Source organism: Bos mutus, chromosome 24, assembly GCF_027580195.1.
Source record: "Bos mutus isolate GX-2022 chromosome 24, NWIPB_WYAK_1.1, whole genome shotgun sequence".
NCBI lineage: Eukaryota > Metazoa > Chordata > Mammalia > Artiodactyla > Bovidae > Bos > Bos mutus.
This window is the reverse complement of record NC_091640.1, coordinates 30578064-30601618: the sequence shown is the minus strand read 5'-3', so window position 1 is coordinate 30601618 and position 23555 is coordinate 30578064. Positions and strand designations below refer to the sequence as shown.

General features: G+C 39.2%; 1 protein-coding gene across 1 annotated transcript in view; it reads left to right on the top strand.

The window, feature by feature from the left end:
• TAF4B (TATA-box binding protein associated factor 4b) overlaps positions 1 to 14864 on the top strand; it is a 108469-nt gene extending 93605 nt beyond the window's left edge. Inside the window, exon 15 of the mRNA XM_005905826.3 lies at positions 13448 to 14864. Within this exon, the coding sequence (XP_005905888.2) occupies positions 13448 to 13615 (168 nt within the window). The 3' untranslated portion in view covers positions 13616 to 14864. The remainder of the gene's footprint in view (positions 1 to 13447) is intronic.
• Positions 14865 to 23555: the final 8691 nt, after the last annotated feature.

Here is a 23555-nt window from a genome sequence, read left to right as displayed (position 1 = left end):
ACTCCTCCGTCCATAGGATTTTCCAGGCAAGAGTACTGGAGTGGGTGCCATCGCCTTCTCCGAATCACTTCATAGATAGCCTGAAATCACTTGAGCATTCTACTAATTTGAATATACCTGAGAAAAAATTTACCAGAATCATAGTGGCACAAACATTTTCCCTTCCTCGTGATATAATATTAAATCCTCAGTGTCTTGAGCTTCCCCTGTGGCTCAGTGGTATAGAATCCACCTGCCAATGTAGGAGAGGCAGGTTCGATCCCTGAGTTGGGAAGATTCCCCTGGAGAAAGAAATATCAACCCACTCCAGTATTCTTGCCTGGACAGTCCCATAGACAGAGGAGCCTGGCAGGCTACAGTCCACGGGATTGGAAAGAGTAACATGACTTAGCAACACTAAATAACAACACCTCAGTGTCTTAGGATGCCTGCACCTATTCAATGAAAGAATAGCTTAGTGAACCCCAAGAACTATCTCCGAGATTCTGAAGAAATCTGTGTGATAGGTAGCCATTTTTTTCCCTCCATGCTAATCCTAACAACAGTATTTCCTGTCCCCCTCCCATTATTTCTGTTCCTTGCTGGTATGCCCCTTCAAGGAAGTGAAAATTAGCTAGTTAAGTGTCAGGTAACAATGTACCTGTTTTTTAAAACAAGGACTTAGCAGCAACTTCCTGCTCATAGCCACAAGTGAAGTCTGGGAAAGGTGGAACATCCTGGAAAGGTAATGATGGTACCAGAAAGTGTTCTGTCCAAGAACAAATGGAACTATGGTGGTTCGTGTGTGTCTGTCAGATAAGAGGAAACATCAGGAGGCAGAGTGAGATGGGTTCCATTGCTTTGTCTTCGGAGAAGATGGTTAGGGAATTTCTGGATTTTATTACTAGAATTAGGAGAATTCCTAATTACTACTTTTCCAAGAATCATTTCAGGGACTTCCTGGTAGTCCAGGAGCTAAGACTCCAAGCTTCTAGTGCAGGGGGCTTGGGTTCAATCTCTGGTCAGGAAACTAAATCCCACGTGCCACAACTAAGACCTGGCATAGCCAAGTAAATAAATAAATAAATTTAAAATAAAAGACTCATTTCAACACGGAGCATGCTAGGGCTTTCAAAGCACTAGGCCTGTGGTCTCAAACACAGAGTGCCCACAGATTTCTTTGTACCTGTCAGAAAATATGATTGTTTTCATTTCTTGACTTTTCTTCTCAATTCCCTCCCACCTTTATATAAGGATAGTTATATAGAATTATTAAAACCAAAGCTCTTTAGAATGTAATATTAGGCAGATTTCAGTGGTAACTTTCTTCCATTGTTTAAACTAGTTTAAGTTTACTTAGGTATGTAATCTCTTAAGATCCTTTCCAGTACCTACAAGTTTCTTATGAAATGAAGAAGAAACAATTTCCAGAAGAGTATAATCAAAAGGTGGATTATTGATTGAGGGGGTAAGAAAGAGGTCTCCTGTGTCTGCGAGAGTAAATAGCTTTTTATTTGGGAGAAGGAGTGTTAACTCTGATCACGTTGAAAAATGTCAAAATGATATAAAAGTATTAAAAACAACTCATGTTTCTTGAGTTACCCTTTCCAGAAATATCCATGCATATATTAGGTTAAACCCTATCAACTTGCCATTTTCATAGATGAAAATCTATCAGGTATTCGCAATTCCATACCTATGATCAAATATATATATATATATACACACACACACACAAATTGCATATTAATAACTATAGTTTACTTTTACCAAGCACTTAGAATGTATTATCTTTGTTAGTTTTTGTTAACTCCTCTACTATTATTTTCTCTAAATGAAAAAATTCAGGTATAAGGAAGATGACTTTTCCAGAGTTCCACAGTTAGTAAGTAGAGAACCCCAGATACATATCAAAAAATTTGATGTTTGTCTGTACTCTTAACCACTATAATGGGATCATCCTAAAAGTACTATTTTACAACTTGTGAAACAGTGTATATGGACATTTTCCTGTGTTGGTTATATACTTTTGTGCCAATTCTGTTATCCACTGATAGACATTTAAAATATTTTCATTTGTTTATTATAAATAGTTAGCATTCTCTGTCATCATGTACCCATTTATTTTGCCGACTTGATTTCTAGAAGTGGGACTTCTGGGTCAAAGGATATTCACATCTTAAATTTTAATAAATATTTCCATGTTAATTTCCAAGAAGTTTATGCCAGTTTCCACCACTGCGTGAATGCCTATTTTCCCATCCATTTGTTAGTAACAGATGTGATCAGACATTTCAAAATGTTCCAGTTTCTGCAACTTTTCATTTATTGTATCTATGCCACTTCTCTCTGCCCTCTTCAAAGGTTGAGGTTCTGTTTATGTATGGAACATGGTGCAGGAGTGTGAACAACCTCTAAGATAGCCTATAAGGAGAATACTTGGATTTTTGAAATTTTATTTAAGCATTAAAAATAATTTATGGACAGTTTTTTTCATACCTTAGAAATGGGTGTATTTTGAAACAGACAACCGAGTTGAATTCTTCAGGGTATTTGAACAATCAGTCTTACATAGATGTTATTTTGTTTACCATATTTACTAGTTTTCATGATTTGAGGGTGTAGGTAGATTAGAATTGAAATATTAAGCATGAAATGATTCGGGGAACACAGCAGTTTAAAATCTACTAGGGGACAAACAGAATTAGATATTTTAACAGGTTTGTTTCTATAAATATCATGTAGCTACATTAGAATTGAGAGCATGTATCATTTTAGATAAAGAAGCTTTTTATGTTTTGAGGTATATTTTTTCACATTTAATTTTGTTCACACTTTCATTAACAAATCTGCCTCTTTTTCATAAATGACTTAAACATAAATCTGAATTTTAGTTGGATCTTTAAAATTTTCCAGAGATTCAAAGGCTGACTCTTTATCAGCTATCTTCAGGGACTGCCTGTGAAATAAGTTGAATTGCACATTATGGGTTTATCTTTCATCCTTCCCAAATCCCCTTTAAAAGATAGTAAAGGAGAGAAAAAAACATAAAAACACAAGAATAAAGAAAAGAGAAAACAGTAATACAAGTATTTACTTAGTTAAAATAACCCTAAATTTCTCTGTGAAATATTCCTAAATAAAATATTCAGATTTTCAATTAATGTTGTCAGTTAAAACCCAGGTTTTCATGGAAAACAGTGTATCTGCCTTAAGTATTGCAGCAGTACCTAGTTAGAATATGTTCTTGAATTTCTATTTATGCAATTTTTACTAAGAATTGTAGACAGTTTTGAAAACAGTAAATATAAGTTGTTACTGAAATGTTTACTACAACTTGTTTGTTTGACTTATCAGACTGTGCCACTTGTTTGTATTTTTATTAAAAAAAATTTTTTTTTTTTGTATTTTTAGTTGAGATAAATTCATATATCACACCAGCACTTCTTATGCTTAGTATTTTCATGATTTATCATTTCTCCGTTCTTTTACTTCCAACCTATCTGTGTCTTTATTTAAAGCTGGTTTCTCTTGGCTAGGGCTAAGTCACTTCAGTCGTGGACTCTTTGCCTCCCTATAGACCTTTCAGTCATATCCTCTGTCCATGGGGTTCTCCAGGCAAGAATGCTAGAGTGGGTTGCTGTGCCCTCCTCCAGGGGATCTTCCCAGGGATCAAACCTGCATCTCTTCGTCTCCTGCATTGGCAGCAGGGTTCTTTATCATTAGTGCCGCCTAAAGTAGTGCGTAATTGAGTTTTGAATTTGTATCCAGTATGAAAATTTATTTGGACAATTGAGTTCATTTACATTTAATGCAGTTATTACTGTGATTGGATTTGAGTCTCAGTTCAGTTCAGTTCAGTAGCTCAGTCATGTCCGACTCTGCAACCCCATGAATCACAGCAGGCCAGGCCTCCCTGTCCATCACCAACTCCTGGAGTTCACTGAGACTCAACGTCCATCGAGTCAGTGATGCCATCCAGCCATCTCATCCTCTGTCGTCCCATTCTCCTCCTGCCCCCAATCCCTCCCAGCATCAGAGTCTTTTCCAATGAGTCAACTCTTCGCATGAGGTGGCCAAAGTACTGGAGTTTCAGCTTTAGCATCATTCCTTCCAAAGAAATCCCAGGGCTGATCTCCTTCAGAATGGACAGGTTGGATCTCCTTGCAGTCCAAGGGACTCTCAAGAGTCTTCTCCAACACCACAGTTCAAAAGCATCAATTCTTCGGCGCTCAGCCTTCTTTACAGTCCAACTCTCACATCCATACATGACCACAGGAAAAGTCATAGCCTTGACTAGACGAACCTTTGTTGGCAAAGTGATGTCTGCTTTTGAATATGCTATCTAGGTTGGTCATAACTTTCCTTCCAAGGAGTAAGCATCTTTTAATTTCATGGCTGCAATCACCATCTGCAGTGATTTTGGAGCCCCAAAAAATAAAGTCTGACACTGTTTCCATTGTTTCCCCATCTATTTCCCATGAAGTGATGGGACCAGATGCCATGATCTTCATTTTCTGAATGTTGAGCTTTAAGCCAACTTTTTCAGTCTCCACTTTCACTTTCATCAAGAGGCTTTTTAGTTCCTCTTCACTTTCTGCCATAAGGGTGGTGTCATCTGCATATCTGAGCTTATTGATATTTCTCCCGCCAATCTTGATTCCAGCTTGTGTTTCTTCCAGTCCAGCGTTTCTCATGATGTACTCTGCATAGAAGTTAAATAAGCAGGGTGACAGTATACAGCCTTGACATACTCCTTTTCCTATTTGGAACCGGTCTGTTATTCCATGTCCAGTTCTAACTGTTGCTTCCTGACCTGCATACAGATTTCTCAAGAAGCAGATCAAGTGGTCTGGTATTCCTATCTCTTTCAGAATTTTCCACAGTTTATTGTGATCCACACAGTCAAAGGCTTTGGCATAGTCAATAAAGCAGAAATAGATGTTTTTCTGGAACTCTCTTGCTTTTTTGATGAGCCAGCAGATGTTGGCAATTTGATCTCTGGTTCCTCTGCCTTTTCTAAAACCAGCTTGAACATCAGGAATTTCACGGTTCACATATTGCTGAAGCCTGGCTTGGAGAATTTTGAGCATTACTTTACTAGTGTGTGAGATGAGTGCAATTGTTCAGTAGTTTGAGCATTCTTTGGCATTGCCTTTCTTTGGGATTGGAATGAAAACTGACCTTTTCCAGTCCTGTGGCTACTGCTGATTTGAGTCTACCATATTGCTAATTTGTTTGTCCTTGTTTTTGTTGCTGTTATTGTTTCTCCATTCTTTTCATCTTTTGAGTTAATCAAGTAGTGTTTTAGTATACCATTCTATATCCTCTTTTAACTTTTTAACTATACCTCTTTTGTTTTTTTTTAATGGTTGCTATACAGATTTGTCTAAAGGTACAGTAAATATTGTTAACTGCTTACACTCAATCTTGAATGAATGCCACTTCACATACCATGTAAAAACCTTTTAACTGTAGAATTCCATTATATAAATCCCTCCCCTCCTTTGTGTTATTTGTCTTCACCTGTTTTACTTCTGTATGTTTTAACCTCCATAGTACATTGTTATTACTTGGTCATATATTGCTTAAAGAATTTATGAAAATAAAAACAGCTTTTTAACATTTATCATTTCTAGTGCTCTTTCATTTTCCCTGTAAATTCATTTCTTTCTAGTATCATTTTCTGTCAGTCTGTATGCAATTAGTCAACTCTAGAATTACCAGAGTTTCAATTAAACAAAGCTACTATTAATACATTTGAATATACTGGTAAACCTATCTTTGCTTGTGAGGCACAGCAATCCTTACAGATACTGTAGCTTTTTTTTTTTTTTTTTTAAACATTTACAATCCTGAAAGGATAAAATTAAAGCTGGCTCTGAAAGAAAAATCTTTTACTGGCAATCCTTTAAAGAAATTCTCATAGAATAATAGATAAAACTTGTTTCTGGACATAGTTTACTTGAGTTTTTGGAGGACGTTATAAGTGTCTTAATTAAATGTTAAAGAAAATAACCAGAGTATGAAGAGGAAAATCCTACTGATACAGGCTTTTCAGCTTGCAGTAAGTTACCACTTTTCAGAATTGACATTTATTTGGTTGCTTGCTGTTCTTGTGTGTTGTATTACTTGGTGGGTTGAAGACTTGCTGACTCTTTGGAGAAAGTGACAGAAAATAGCCTTTTGAGTAAATACCGTCTGGTGGCAGCTTTGTGGGGATGAATAATGTAGAAGAACAAGTCATCAAAAGACTTTACCTTTCAGGTGTTCTCCCAGATTTATTTGGCTTAAAGGTAAGAATAGCAGCAGGATCTTGATTTAAAAGCCCATAGTATGGCTCATTTTCACTGTTCTGGTCATTCACATAACTGATATTATTGAGTCATACTTTGTGCAGAAGTGTACATGTTGATTGGATAGCAGCTAAGTGCCATATATATAAAATATTCACAAGTCCAAAATCCTTCCTTTCCAGTGAGTGGGCAAGTTATTAGGTAGTTGTGTTGCATTGAACACATGTGATGGTAAAGTAGAGAGCACTGAAGTCCCCGGGAGATGCCCCTCATCTCAGCCAGGGCTAAGTGTGTTTGTAACACTGGAAAAACATGTTACCTGAGTTGAGTCTTGAAGAACTTAGTCAAGTGCTGTGATACAAGGGTTGGACAGAGATTGGAGAAGGAATCCCAAGAGGAGAGAAGTAACTCTCTCAAACAAACTGGAGAACACATGCTATGGCATGATCAATAGTTTGAGTAGTAAAAAGGAAATGAGAGATGAAAATGTGGAGAGAAGCTTTGTCATGCTCATGGTTGACTGTGTCTTGGTTAGATACTTGGACTTGGTACTGGAGAAGATTTTTAGCCACTGGAGTGCTTTAAATAGGAAAATGGTATTACCAGATTACTTATTTGAGAAAGATCATTCTCATTGCAGTGTGAACACTGTTAATACTGAAAATAGGAAGATTTCTTAGAAGGCTGATGAAGTAATCTCAGGCATGGAAGTGAAAATGTAGAAAGATGTGGATTATTTGGAAACTATTAATGAGGTAGAACTAATAAGAAGTGATAATTTGGATATAGAAGGTAGGCTTGAGGGTGACACCCAGTTTTCTGGCTTAGGCATTGGAGGTGAATGGTTTTACCACTCCTTTAAGTGAGAAAGAGAAGAGGAAAACAGGAGAAGTAATGACTTACAGCTGTCTTCCCCAGCCTCTGGTAAAGAATCCACCTGCCAATGCAGGAAACATAGGTTTGATCCCTGGGTTGGGAAGATCCCCTCGAGAAGGAAATGGCAACATACTCCAGTATTCTTGCCTGGGAAAGCCCATGGACAGAGGAGCCTGGCGGGCTACTCGCAAAAGAGTCTGACACAACTGAGTGACTAAACAACAACAAAAATGATTTGCCGCATTCTTTATTAGGAAGTTGAACAATGAGGTCTAGAATTTAAGACGGTGTTCTTTTGGAGGTAAAGATGAGAGTGGTTATTAGCACAGGGCAACCAGTATTGTCTTTATAGCTCTCATAATTGCACAGCTAGAATTAGAATTCAGCTTTACCAAGCTGAGCCACAGTGGAAGTCCAGAATTAGAATTCAGAACCCAGGATTACGTGTCACATCAGTCCATTTAGACATATTACTTCTGTAAAAGACTGCTGAAACACAGAAACTTAGAGATGACAAAATTCTAGGGTGGAAATTAACATGCAGGGTTGTCTGTGTTCTGAAATAAATGTAATAGAGGTGAAGGATCTATTACTTCAAGAGTTTTGCTTGTTGACCAGCAGAGGGCAGGCAACAACGCGGCTCAGTATCCGTAACTTCTGCTCCGTGTTGCCCTTCAGGCCTGGAAGCTCAGGCCTTCTAGTATAGACTTTCAGTGTTCTTGTTACACGAAAGCTAGACATCCAGGACACTTTTATCTATCCTTGCTTCCAAGACTTAGAAGGTGTTTTGTTTTTGTTCTGGAGCCAGATCTGCTTTCCACTCACTGTTCCCTACGTCTGGTTCTTATTTTTCCTTAAAGTTTAAGACTAGAGTCATCCCTTAAGAGCTGCCATGGTGACATGGGGTTAGAATAAGATCAAGAGAGTCTGAGAAATATAATGGCTCTTTGCCTTCTGGTACAAATGTCCAGCTTTTGTTCCTGGTTAACTGTTAAGATTCAAGGACATGTTTGTGTTTTTCTTGGTCTTACGATTCAGAGACTAGAATGGAAGGAATGGACATTGGCTTGTGGAGATAGTGCTGATACGCCTGGTTGGTTCTGTAAGGCAGCACTGCCACTCCTCCACTATTTGATGTGAGGAGCCCATGAAAACCTTCCTGTCCCAGGGCACATCCTTCATCCACTTGCTGTATGTCTGTAATACCCATTAGTTTCCTTTGTAGCTTTAAGCATTCAAAGCTCAACTTAAATTTAAAATTTTCACAAAGAGGGACACGGATGGGGTGGCAGGACAAATTATCGATATTTCTTTAACCAGGACTTACAAGAATAGGACTTAGGCAGGAACGTGTAATTGGATTTAACTAGGGGGTGCAAGAAAGATCTTGGAACTAGGGTTACACTGTTTCCAATTTACAAACAGTGCCTCCAAACTGACAAATGACATTTATAGAGAATATACTGTATGCCAGGCATTGTTCCTATTTAATCCTTAGGCCAGTCTTATAATCTCAGTTACTATTCCTGTTTTGCAGATTAGGAAACTAAAACACAGAGAAGTTAAGTAATTTTTCTGAGGTTACTGTGGAGGAGACAACCTATATGCACCACCATTCAATCCTCCTCTGTATTTTAATTTTTTCATTTATTTATTAATTTATTTTTGACTCTGCTGAGTCTTCATTGCTGCATATAGGCAGGGTCCGGGCTTCTCATTGCAGTGGCTTCTCTTGTTGCAGAGCACGGACCGTAGGGGTGCACAGGCTCAGTAGTTGTGGCATGTAGGCTTAGTTGCTCCACAGCACGTAGAATCTTCCTAGACCAGGATCAAACCATGTTCCCTGCATTGGCAGATGGATTCTTAACCACTGGACCACCCAGGAAGTCCCCCAGATGGCTAGAATTCGCTAGTATAGCAGTAACATCATTTAAGAAAACATAGGTAGAGACACTTTTAAAAGTTTTACCTCACAGCACCTACCTGCTGTATTGAGAAATATGCATAATTGGTTATTTTTAATTATTGATAACTGACAGTGTTCAAGTGTTCCTTATTAGATCAAAAAAGTTCCTCTAAAAATATGAAACTTTGTTTACTGATATAATTGAACAACTTAATGAAGAATATTCATTGGAAGGACTGATGCTGAGGCTGAGACTCCAATACTTTGGCCACCTCATGCAAAGAGTTGACTCACTGGAAAAGACCCTGATGCTGGGAGGGACTGGAGACAGGAGGAGAAGGGGACGACAGAGGATGAGATGGCTGGATGGCATCACCGCTCGATGCACATGAGTTTGAATGAACTCCGGGAGTTGGTGATGGACAGGGAGGCCTGGTGTGCTGCGATTCATGGGGTCACAAAGAGTCGGACATGACTGAGCGACTGAACTGAACTAAATGCAGGCTAACTTAATTGACCTGGAAGTTTTAGAGAATGCTTACATTTAGGTTTGGTTATGCTTCTGAAAACATCTGTTGTACACTTAGTAAGTGAATTATTTCTTTCATCTTCATTGAATTTCATCTTCTCTTTTCTCCTCTTTTCATCTAAATGAAGAATACAAATTAAGGAGTATCTTCATGTAGAAAGTCGATTGGGAAAACCTTCTATTTCAGAAACAAATAGTACATTGTCCCAAGAGGTTTTTTTTTTTTCCTTCTTACAACTTCTCGTCTCCTAACTACATTTGTGTTCTTTGGCATTGACTGAATAGCATAACCAGAAATCAGTCCTAGACAACTTTGGGCAAAAAGACTTGGTGAGAAAGAAGAAAATGAAAACTGATGGTGAGGGCAGATTTTGAGTTTTTACAACTCTGGGTTCCACCCTCCTTACCGTGGATAATTAAGAGGTAGTTGACTGTTCTTGGCCAGGTCAGTGGGAAGCTGACAAGTCAGACTGTGGATTTTCCCACATCATCAGCCTAAGAATAAAATTGTTATATATTTGTATCTAAGTTCAAGAAAGACTGGCTTTCCAAGCCAGCCACTGGTTTGGGAGAAGAGAATGCTGTCACCTTCATAGAGCTGTGAATTATAAAAGACATTTCTGTTGGGTTACTGCATGTCCCTTGGGGTTTGTTTCATTTATAACATTGCCTCAGGCCTTCTGCGGCATCCTGTTGGAATGACCTCCTTTTCAACCCTGTGCTGGCAGCTGCAATGTGGCTCTTTCCCGGGGATCCTTCAGGCTGCTCACGTGACCAACATGAACTGCGACCCCTTTGTTCCTTACCCAGATGATTAGTTTTCCTTCATTTTTCTTTTCTATTTAATAATTTTGCCTTATTTTCTGTCCTCTTTTTCCTCTTCACTTCCCTTTTTATTTATTGCATACACAAGACTTTGGGTAGCAATTTAAATTCTTTTATTGAAGTATACCATCAGTGCAGAAAAGTACACAGACCATAGGTTAGCTTACTGAATTTTCACAGCATGAACATACCCATGCAGACAGTCCTCGGGTCAAGGAAGAGAACATCACCAGAATCCCAGCAAACCTTTCCTGTCCCCTTTTCTGGTTACCATTCTTCTCCCTTAAAGAGAATCGTTGTCCTGACTTCTACAGCTTTGCCTGTTTTTAAATCTAGAAATGGAATCAAACCATGTGTATTCCTTTGCACCTAGACCCTTTCATTGAACATTTTTGTGACTTGTCCATGTTAATCTGTTTATTCCTGCTGTGTAGTATTCCATTTGTGTGCATAGTCCAGAGTTTATTCTGTTCTTCATGGGCATTTGGACTGTTTCTAGTTTAGGGCCATTATGAATGGTACTGCACACATTCTCATACATGTCTTTTTATCAAAAGACATGATATATTTCTGGATATTTACATAGAAATGAAATTGCCAAGACTTAGTGTATCCATCTAACCATTTAAATTTCATGTCAAACACTGCATGGGTGATTTTTGGTGAATTCTTGGTAGGAAACATTTGTAAACATACAGATTCAGCTTCAGCATGTCTAATCTTTGGCTATGAAAAATGCTCCTAGTTAAATGTGCTGTAGTTCTAAACAGATAACTCCTATATACAACAAAATTGCCACTCAGTCATGTGTTTCATTAACTTTCGTCCTAATGTGAACTTTTATCCAGCGTTTCAAAGCTGAGTTGGTGGTCCCATTCTGTAAAAATCTTAGACGGTGATAATTTACAAGAGTTAAGATTTCATGTTTGTTACACGGCCTCTAAGTAGCAGTGCTCTAAAAGCAGGGAAGAGTGATGTGCTGGTGCTTGACTGTCATGCTTAGTCAGAGCTACAGAGGCTGGCACTCGTATTTGTACAGATTTGTACCAAGACACCTGCAAAGGTGATGAGAGACAGGCTCTACACCATAGAGGGTCTCCAGGAGAAGTAACCAAGCAATTGTGTAGCCAAGAGTAATCTTGTTGTTCTTTTTTTAAAATCAGGACTTTCCAAAACTTGTTTCATGAATGGTTCTGAATAAGTTTAACTTAATGAGCGTAGAAATGTGATTGTGATATCATATGCCTTTGAAAGGGAATAGTATCTTTGAAGGAAAGTTTATTTGTGAAATAAAATGTTGCCAGTCATTCTGTGAACATGTATGGAATTAAGTTGACTTGCTTTGACCATAGTGTTTTAGAGACCTTCAAGGGAATTTCTTTACCTTCCATCAAAATAAAAGAAGAAAAAACAAAAACAGAAAGAGGTAATAATTAAAATTTGATGGTTATAAAAATTTAGTAATGGAACCATCAGATTCACTTCCCATGTTAGGTATATAGCTTTCCTTTAGAAGAAAGTCTTCTGAGGAGGGAAAGGAGAGTTGCTATTCCAGTTGAGATGGTTTTGAAACAAAGTATAGTAAAAATAAATAAAAGAATGAGAGAATAAAAGATTCATTTCTGCCAAATTATTCTGAGTATTCTATATTTTTATTTCTTCAGTCTTTTTTTAAATAGTGATGTATAGACATACTGATAAGAGAATTTAATATCTTAATACAGAAATACTGGATTTCATTCCATTTTGAATGACATTTAGAACTCACACTGGAGATTGTTCTATTTTAAATCAGTACATTCAATTGAGAAAGTATTGCTGATGATCTATGTTGTCCTGTGTACTTGGCTAAGCCCTAGATGACATAGAAATAATAGTTCCTGTCCTCAGAAAGCTTACAATCTAGTGTGTATGGCATGTACAAATTACAGTGTAAAGCAGTTGCCACAGAGAGAATTCTTGCAGGAAAGGAGAAGGCAAGTAGACCCATTTGAAGTGAGTCTTAAAGGATAGGTAGATTGGTCTGGAATGGCCTTTTGCTGATCTTGGCAGTGAGAAGTAAGGCTAAAGGGAAGCAGGTAATGAGTTTGTACCTGATATGGTATCCCAGGTGACACAGTGAATCTACCTGCCAAGGCAGGAGATGCAGGTTCAATCACTGGTCTGGGAAGATCCCCTGGAGAAGGAATTGGCAACCCACTCCAATATTCTTGCCTGGGAAGTCCCATGGACAGAAGAGCCTGGGAGACTAGAGTCCGTGAGGTCGCAGAATTGGACACAACTAAGTGACTAAGCAGCAGCACAACACAGAACAGACCAAGAGCATTCACTTTAGACCAAGTTAAGAATTGAGTCTTTGCTCAGTGTTGCTGTCTGACCTTAAACAGTTGTGTCAACCTATCCAAGGTCAGGTTCCTCATTTACTTAGTGGGGACACCCAGGTAACTAGCCGCAGCATTGTTGGAAAGATGAGAATCCTGTGCAGAAGTGTAGCTCTCAGAGTATATATACCACGTGCTCAGATAGCTACTCCGGACAGAGAGGGACCTTGAAGGTTTGTAAACCATGGAGTGGTGGGATCTGAGTCACGTGAGACTTTTACTTTTATAATTGACATACAAAAGATGGCACACATTTGAAATGTGTAATCTGAAAGTTTCTTCCGCAAATACAAGCCAGTGACATCATCGCCACAGTGGAGTTATGACCACATCCAGCACTCCCAAAAGTTTTTCTAAGACCTTGAATGAACGGTCAGCCCTGCTGTGTGGGCAAAGAATGGAGTGCAGTGGAGAAGTCAGTTAAGAGGCTCTGGCTGTGGTCCAGGTAAGAGAGAGAGTGAGGGCATGAAGCAGGTGTGCCGGCTGCGGCTCCCCTGACAGCCTGCAGTGCTGGAGGACCTGGTTGAGCTCCATCGTGATGTGACCTCCAGCACCGAACTCAGGAGCCAGAGGAGAGCAGCCTCTTGCTGAGCTGACAGATTTCTCTTTGAAAGATGGCTTACTTTATACTTGCTTCTCCCTTTATTTTGTTTAGGGTTTAAAAGACAACCTGTTTGCTTCTGGGACGTCCAGTCTGACAGCCAGCAAGCAGCTGGTTCGTCCAAGAATCACGAGAATCTGCCTCAGGGACCTGATCTTCTGTATGGAGCAGGAGAGGGATATGAAGTATTCCCGAGCTCTATACCTGGCCCTCCTGAAGTGACCACAGCCCCGTCATCCAGACCCTTGCTACTTACTGCCAAAGAAGATGTCGAGAGCGTTGTTGCACATTTCAGTTTCTAGAAAATAATCACCAGTAGGGGAGACCATTGTTTACAGTTATAAACTTTTACTAAATCGTGCTTATATATCCCATGAGGTTCTTAATGACTAGGATTCAGCTTTGTCTCCTGAAAATTGGTTGTGACATACGGTTTACACCGTAGTAGGCCTCTGCCTTCGTACGTGTTTAATTACAGCAAGGCTTTGTTTGTTACTGCCTGCTTCACTTGTTAACAGGTAAGGTGTCTCTCCCTGTTACATCCTGCACTGAGATGCAGGGGGACAAGAGGAGTCTTTACTTACCAGAAAACTGTATGTATTTCATCCTACACGGAACCTGACTCAAAGCGTTAGGTTTTCTGGGCTGGAATCAGAAGTTGCTAAGCTAACTATGACAGTCACCTTCTGTGGTTGAAGGTGACAAGCCACAGGGAAAGGCCCAGTGGTGACTTTGGTCAGCTGAGACCCATTGATGTCAAAACATTGATAAATGGTGATAGTTTGTGCCCGAGGTTCCCTGGTTCATGTCACTACGTGCTACGTGCTGCTCTGATACCAAGGGGACATCCTTGTCAGGGAAGGATGCTATACATTGAAGCTGCTGGTATACCTCATTGAAAATTGGAAAAGATAGTTTACGAAGGAATGATGGGGTACTGCCTCCAAACTGATGCTTTATACACCTAAGAGGAGGCAGATCAAATTGGAACTCCAAAGCAGCCCATACATGTTTTGTTAACAGGGAAAAAACAAAAATCACAGCCCAACCAAAAAGGAAAATGTGTCAAACATTTTCAAATTACAGTATTTCAAAAGAAAGTTATTCTTTGTTTTGTGTATTGCTTCAAATCTCAAGAAGGATAGTTTTATAAACTCTTTTAGCCTAAGTTTTAAGCATCTTGTTGAATTAAAAAAAATCCTAATCAGTGATTAGAAATTTTTAACAATGGATTCCATTTTGGGTTCTGTACACAAAAAGTAATGTCAGCATCTTACTCTTGGAGATCTTGGCTCTGCATATATTATGAGAAGCATGTTACATGTATACTCCTCTAAAGAGGAGGCTGACATTTTTCAAAGCAAACCCTCTATTTTTTTTTTAATTCGACTTTTTTGGCATGTAGCTGGTGAAAAAATAATAACTGTAGTTAGAATCACATACAGAAAGAGTCAGTAAATCCTCCAAAGAAGGTTTTTTAAAAAAAGGGGGTGGGGGAGGAAGCTGTGCTTCTTAGAAAAAGAGTTCAGGGAAAAAAAAAAAAAACCTCAAGTATGTTATTCTTCATCCTGTTCTTCCCTCTGGGACTGTTATGGCCATATTCTGTACTGTAGTAAGTTTTAAATTGGCCACATTTTCTGTTTCAGCAAGTTATTATGTAAAAATGCTATAAATTATGTATATGTTTAAAAAAAGTCCTTTAAGAAGAGATCTGTACCTAAAGTTGTTTTTGTATATTTAAATGCTTAGCTTTATTTTTTGGTAAAGTGCAGCACACTCCCATATTTGTGTATAATCTTCTTGATCAGATGTTTAAAATTATTGCAAATACTTCATTAAAATAATTATTTTATTATAAGAATAACGTTGCACAATCACTGACTTGGGCAACATCTCTGGAAGTCCGCCCATGAAGCTGGGGGCCTGGGCAGTGAATCTTTCTTGGCTCGGATTGTTACTCTGGAGAATGAGCATTCTAGAACCTCACTTCAGATCCAAGCTCCTGTATCACTTTCTTTGACATAGTTGTAAATTTGCATGGTATTTGACTCACAATGAAAGCTATGCATATTCATTACAAAAGCTTTTCTTGACTCATCAAAGTTTTCTTACACAGCTATTCCTTTTTCCAAATTTATGTTTATTATACATTTTAAACTTTGGGTCATGGAGTAGATCTTACACACAAAAGGACAAACACAGTGGACCCAAGGTATTCCTCCATTCAGTTTGCAGAATGGTGGCCCTGGTGCCAATTTGATCTCTTAAGTGAATTCTCTGTGACTCACATGTTGCTGCCAATATTTTAATTCACAAAAGTATATTTCCAGTTCTTTTGAAAAATTAGATGATCTGGAGTCATTAGTTGTACGCGTTTGTGTGACGACCTTCTGGAGTCAAACCACTGGCTGTCTACTTTAGATGTGAGGGCACAAGCTCACAATCCCTTGCCTGATCCCCTTAAGCACTGACGTTTGAGGCTCTCTGCCTTCATAATATATTTACTTTGCGTGATGAAAACTAAAAGAGCAAAGTGCCAGAAATTCTCCATCTATTTACTGTGTTTAAGCAACTTTATTGGGACATGCTTTACATATAAAATTCACCATTTTATTCGTTTAATTTTAATATGACTGATGGACCTTTTAAATTATCTCTTTGAGGATATCTATAAGATTCTTCTCTTTAAAAAGGTGAATTTAACATTCTTTCAAAGCCTATATTTGTTTTTGTCTTTTTTTAACTGAAAGTTTCAATTCTATAGTTCTTTAGTGTTTTACAATTTTCAGAAGTTTCACACATATGATTTCATGTAATCCTATAATAACCCTTTCTCCCCTCCCCTCTCTCTACTGGTAACCACTAGTTTGCTCTCTGTATCTATGAGGCTGCTGCTTTTTTGTTTTTATTCACTAGTTAGATTTCCATTTGTAAGTAATATCATATGGTATTTGTCTTTCTCTGACTTATCTCACTTAGCTTAATGCCCTCCCATCCATGTTACTGCAAATGCAAATTTTCATTATTTTTTATGGCTAAGTAGTACTCCATTGTGTGTATATACATATATACATACCACATCTCTATTCATTCATCTGTTGATGGACATTTTGGTTCCTTCCATACCTTGGCAATTATAAATAATGCTGCTATGAACATTGGGGTGCATGTATCTTTTTAAATTAGCATTTTGGGTTGTTTTTTTTTTTTTTTTTATCTATACCCAAGAGTGGAATTGCAGGGTCATATGGTAGCTCTATTTTTAGCTTTTTGAGAAACCTTCATTTTTCCAGTTGGCTGCACCAATTTACATTCCCACCAACAGTGTATGAGGGTTCCCTTTTCTTCATATCCTCATCAACATTTGTTACTTGTGGGTTGGGTGATTGTTTTGATTTTTTGGGTGATACCCATTCTGACAGGTGTGAAGTGATATCTCATTGTGGTTTTAGTTTGCATTTCCCTGATGACTGGTGATGTTGAGCATATTTTCATATGCCTGTTGGCCATCTGCATTTCCTCTTTGGAAAAATGTTCTTCTGCCCATTATTTAACTGGGTTTTTTGTTGTTTCTGCTGTTTTTTGATGTTGAGTTATATGAGTTGTTCATATATGTTGGATATTAAGCCCTTATTGGTCATATCATTTGCAAGTATTTTCTCCCATTCAGCAGGTTGTCCTTTTATTTTATTGATGGTTTCCTTTGCTGGGCAAAAGCTTTTAAATTTAATTAGGTTCCATTTGTTTATTTTTGCTTTTGTTTCCTTTGCTTTAGGAAGCGGATCCAAAAAATATTGCTGCAATTTATGTCAAAGGGTATTCTGCCTGTGTTTTCCTCTAGGAGTTTTGTAGTATTCAGTCTTACATTTAGGTCTTTAATCCATTTTGAAGTTTATCTTTGTAAATGGTGTTAGAGAATTTCTAATTTCATTCTTTTACAAGTAGCTGTCTGGTTTTCCCAACACCGTTTATTAAAGAGACTGCCTTTTCTCCATTGTATATTCTTGCTGCCTTTTTCATAAATTAATTGACCATCGTGTGTGTGTTTATTTCCTGTTCTATTGATCTGTGTGTCTGTTTTTGTGCCAGGACCATACTGTTTTGATTATTGCAGCTTTGTAGTATAGTCTGAAGTCAAGGAATATGATTCCTCCAGCTCTTGTTATTTTTTCTCAAGATTGTTGTAGCTATTTGGGATTTTTTTGTGTTCCCTTACAAATTTTAAAATTATTTGCAGTTGTAAAAAATGCCGTAGGTATTTTGATAGGGATTGCATTGAATCTGTAGATTCAGTGCCTTGAATAGTATGGTCATTTTAACAATATTAATTCTTCCAATTCAAGAACATAGTATATCTTCCCATTTGTTGGTGTCATCTTCAGTTTCTTTCATCAGTGTCTTATAAATTCCCAAGTACAGGTCTCTTACCTTCTTAGGTAGGTTTATGCCTAGGTGTTTTATCGTTTTTTATACAGCGGTCAATGAGCTTGTTCCTTAATTTCTGATAGTTCATTGTTAGTGTATAGAAATGCAACCGATTTCTGTATATTAATTTTGCATCCTACAAATTTATCAAAGTCATTGGTGAGCTCTAGTTTTCTGATAGCGTCTTTTTGGTAACATATCATCTACAAACACTGACAGTTTTACTTCTTCCTTTTTAGTCTGGATTCCTTTTATTTCTTTTTCTTTTGTGATTCTGTGGCTAGAATTTCCAAAATTATGTTGAATAAAAATTAAAGCCCGTATTTCTTGAAATCTGCTTTGAGGTAAATTTTGTTTCATTAGAATGTTGGCAGAACTTTATTTAGAATTAAAACCATTTATACCAGTTATATCGTATTTGCAGCAAAAAACAAAAACCCACAAGCAGTATTAGGGCATATTCTTTAGAAAAATAAGGAACCAAGGTCTCAGGATGATTGAGTTGGACTTCATACCTCCTTGTACAATGAACCAACTAAGTGTGAAACTTTAATGTTAACAGGAGTCAGTGATTCTACAGGAAATAAAACTATAATATAGCCTATGTTTATATATGACCTGGTAGCTAATTTTTGTTTTTAATGTCATTAGCCTTTCAGATATTTTCATATGCCTTGCTGCACTGAAACAGCTTTTTTTTTTAAACATTTAGGCACAGTTTACATCTAATAAGCAGAGTAATTCTTGTGTCCATGGCATTGCCGATTAACTTTCTTGTAGGGTTGGAAGTCGGAGAAGGCAATGGCACCCCACTCCAGTACTCCTGCCTGGAAAATCCCATGGATGGAGGAGCCTGGTAGGCTGTAGTCCATGGGGTCACTGAGGGTCGGACACAACTGAGCGACTTCACTTTCACTTTTCACTTTCATGTATTGGAAAAGGAAATGGCAACCCACTCCCGTGTTCTTGCCTGGAGAATCCCAGGGACGGGGGAGCCTGGTGGGCTGCTGTCTGTGGGGTCACACAGAGTCGGACATGACTGAAGTGACTTAGCAGCAGCAGCAGCAGCAGGGTTGGAAGTAGTAATGAAGCCATGCTGTTATTTTAAATTTTTTAATTGAAACTATTACAGATATTGTGAACAATCAAACTGTATAACAGAGCATGCCAAAGTAATTCTCCTGCTAACAGACTGCAGAGGTGCTGTGCTCCCCTCCCTGGGTTCACCCACTTTTTCCAGTTTCATATTTCCCTCACCAGACATAGTCTGTATACATATAAGCATGTAGTTGTGGATTCCTCCTTTATTTCTGTATGGGAGCATACTGATCTATCCATTGCCATTTTCACAATCTCATTATTCTTTATTCAGTTTATACTGTGTCTCAGCCCGGGAATCCTAGAAAAATCTTGCTGTAAATCTTTGAGAAAACTACACTGAAATTTTCCTTGAGGGATTTTAGTCTCAGATTTTCTTACTGTTCAGTAAATTTTCTTTTCTCAGTAGAAGAATCCAGTCATATCTGAGTGTGTCAACAATGTTCCTCTAATAAACACACATCATGAAGAAATCAGAAAGGGGAGTAGAGGTTTTCTCTAGTAGGAGGTAGGGAGAAGGAAAGGGAAAAATCACTTAAGCTAAGAATTGAGTGTGCCAGTTATAAAGTTTCACTGACAGGACCCTTCCACCATGAACACTAGGATTGCAAGTTAACCTGAATTGAGGGTCACTTCAACCTCTTTTTTTTTGTAAGATTGATGTTCTTCATTTAAAGGTAATAAGTAGATCTTAATAGGGATGATCTAAATTTGGGTTCCCGGGAGTGATCCCTGAAGGATTGCTTGATCCCGAAATATTCATTTGGCAAACTTATAAAAATATTCTGCACTGTGGGGAACAAGGGCTTTCCTGGTGGCTCAAACAGTTAAGAGTCTGCCTGCAATGTGGGAGACCTGGGTTCAGTCCATGGGTTGGGAAGATCCCTGGAGGAGGCATGGCAACCTACTTCAGTATTCTTGCCTGGAGAATCTGCTTGGACAGAGGAGGCTGGCAGGCTACATTCCATGAGGTCGCAGAGTCAGACACGACTGAGGGACTAAGCATGGGGAACAAAGATGCATAAGACAGAGTCCATGTCCTCGAGGGGTTCTCTAGTCAGAGATACGGACTCAAGATACATAAACACACTAATAATGTGAAGTAGCATATATTCCCTGAAGAGAGGTGTCATTATTTGCATTGGGCCTCTATGTGAGAAGGTAATGTGGGAGAAGAATTGCCAAAATTGCATATATAAACTACTGAGCAGAATCAAAGCTAGTGTGGAAATGTTACCTATGAGATTTAGACTATAGGACTCATAACTTTATGGTTTGTAATTTTAATGGAGGCTTTACCTGAAGATTAGAGGAAGGTAAAGATTTGCTGGTTGATTTCTTGAAATCTCCTGACTTAGGTTTATGCGTGTGCATGCATGTTCAGTCATGTCTGATTCTTTGTGACCCCATGGACTGTAGCCCGCCAGGCTCTTCTGTCCATGGAATTCTCCAGGCAAGAATACTGGAGTGGGTTCCCGTTTTCCTTCTCCAGGGGATCTTTCTGACCCAGGAATCAAACCCACGACCCTTGCCTCTCCTGCCTTGGCAGACAGATTCTTTACCACTGCACCGCCTGGGAAGCCTGTCTTAGGTTTTTATTTCCCTGAATAGAGGTGTGAAGTTGTGCCAGGCAGTCTCCAAGGAACCTTTTACCTTCAGATGGAGATACGAGTATCTCACAGGGTGCTTCCTGGGAGTGTTAATTCCTGTCAGAGTAGACAGTGGTTGCTGTTAATGCCAAGGAGAGCAATTGAGTAAATGGTGCATCTTGTCTTCTCCGTGTCTTCTGGTGTTATCAAGAAGTGTAAGTTGGGCGTGGTACTGGACAGACCCCAACCAAAGAACTATTCAAGTGCCCTTGATCTCTCCTGAGTTGGAGGAGGCTCCCACGGCTGCCATAACAAATTGCCACAACTGGGTGGCTAAAAACAGTTAAATTCTCTCAGTTCTGGGAGCCAGAAGTCTGAAATCAAGGTCCCACGGCAGTCCCACACTCCCTCCAGAGGCTCTTGGAGAACCTTTGCCCTTCTGACCTCCGGTGGTTTTTGCTGGCCTTGGCTGTGGCAGCAGAACTCGAGTCTGCTTCCCTCTTCACCAGGTCTTCTCTGTGTCCTCGCGTCTTCTTATAAGGACACTAGGCATGGAATTCAGAGCCCACTGTAGTCCGGTCTGATCTCATCTTGACCCTCAGCTAACATCTGCAAAGACCCTATTTCTGTTTGTTTTGTTTTGTTTTTTTTTTAACTTTATTTTGTATTGGGGTATAGCCAATTAACAATGTTGTGACAGTTTCAGGTGAACAGCAAAGGGACTCGGCCATGCGTACACATGTATCCATTCTCCCCCAAACTCCTCCCATCCAGGCTGCCATGTAACATATGCTCCACAGGAGACAAAAACCCTATTTCTAGATCAGGTCCCATTCCGAGTTTCCAAGCGGACATGGATTTGGGAGGGGAGACACTATTCACCCTACTACAGGGAGTAGGATGAATACTGTGTATGATTTATATTCCTGATACTTTATTTTCTGCCTCTGACTTGCAGAGTAATGAAAAAACATCATGGTTATTAAAATGAAAAGGGGTTGGTTGATTTTGTGTCTCCTGAAACAGGTAACTTAGAATCTGGTGGTCTGTCAAGACCCTTGTCTTCCCCTTCTCCCCACGTCTCTCCTCTTTAGGCTCAGAAGTTTCTAGTAGGTGACTCTGTTCTGAGCAACATGTCTGATGTGGTGTAGACTGCCATCCTGCTGTTTACAGAAGTGTCTTCAAGTAACTGTCTTCTGAAGCCTTTTGAGATTTTGCATGTTATGTACATGTTGACTGTTCTTAAGTAAATTCTCCACACGGTGAGCAAATCATAAGTTTATTTCATGTGGAAGTGCAGATTCTAACAGGTGTCAAGTATTAGACATTTTTTTTTTTTTTTTATAAACGTGACCTCGGGCCCCCTCTGCAAGAACTTCAAGAGATTACAGGCATGCCTTGTTTAACTTGTTAAAGAATGTGCTTTGCCTTCTGCAACTTTCAAAGGCCAGCCTCTGTCTACTTCTTATGGATTTACTGAATAACTAGGCAAAACAGTTGCTACGGGTTTGGGGGAAAGGCCCTTAGAAGAAGTCTGCATATATTCTAGGTAGAACCCCACAGAAAAATCTATCAAGTGTAATCTGTAAAGGTCAGAAACCAGCAGGATCTGCCTGAAATGTTAATGTAGGATCAATCATCTAGCAGATTCTCAAACTTGTTTTCATGACATAGTCTGCAGTTATCTCAAGGGAGGATTCAAACCTCAGGTTCCAAGGATGAAATTTTAATCCATCTTTTTTTTTTTTTTAATTTTATTTTTAAACTTTACATAATTGTATTAGTTCTGCCAAACACCAAAATGAATCCGCCACAGGTACACATGTGTTCCCCATCCCAAACCCTCCTCCCTCCTCCCTCCCCATACCATCCCTCTGGGTCGTCCCAGTGCACTAGCCCCAAGCATCCAGTATCGTGCATCAAACCTGGACTGGCAACTCGTTTCTTACATGATATTTTACATGTTTCAATGCCATTCTCCCAAATCTTCCCGATGCAGACACAGGCATGAGATAAGGAGAAAAAGATATCAAGTCAAGCAACAGGGTAGGATGTTGCATCCTCTTATCTGGTCTCATTTGTTTCAAGGCTACTGAGTGACATCCATTGCTGAGGTGCAGGCTAGGCTACAAAGGTGAGAGTCCATAAAACAAGGATGTTGATGTGGTCCCGTTTACCACATTTGTGTGCAAATCCCCTTAGAATCAAACCACTTATTTGCAGCCCAAGGTTCTTGATATTTCTGAGGCTATTCAAAGGTTAGCTGGTCCAATATTCAATGAATAAAGGAACTCCGTTTGGCCTCCCTTAAGCCAAAGTCCTCTACTTGAATAGCTCCAGTGATGGGAACCTTACTGTCATCACAGAATCCATAATTGAACTATTATTTCTTTGTTTTGTCTTGCTGCTGCTGCTGCTGCTAAGTCGCTTCAGTTGTGTCCAACTCTGTGCAACCCCAGAGACGGCAGCCCACCAGGCTCCTCCATCCCTGGGATTCTCCAGACAAGAACACTGGAGTGGGTTGCCATTTCCTTCTCTTTTGTCTTGGTTTGATCTGAAATCTGTCTCCCTATAATTTAATATTTGGGAACTACATTTGTTCTCCAAAGTTAAGTGATAACAGCAGTTTGTTGAGCGATGACTAACAGGGACTAGACCAAACTCAGCATTCTCTCTGCACTGTCTAAACCATCACCCTCAGAGCAGCCTTAGGAGAGAAAGCAGCTGGGAGTAGCTGGCTGTTCACCACGTCCGTTTCTTCCTGGGCTTAACCACGTTTCTGAGTCTCCCTGTCACTGAATGTGACCTTGTTTCTGAGGTCTGGCCAGTCATGTGCAGGCAGAAGTGATGTGTCACCTGTCAGAGCTGGCTCCTGACAACCTGCTGTGTGTGACCTGCTTGCTCTTTTCCTTTCTATCAAGACCCTGCAAGGTTCATGATGTTGGCAGAGCCACCACAGGGAAGGAGCAGTGGTCACTGAATTTGCCAATTGGAGCAAAGCTAACTGCTAATCAAAGATACCTATTTATTTATTTATTCACTTGGCCGCA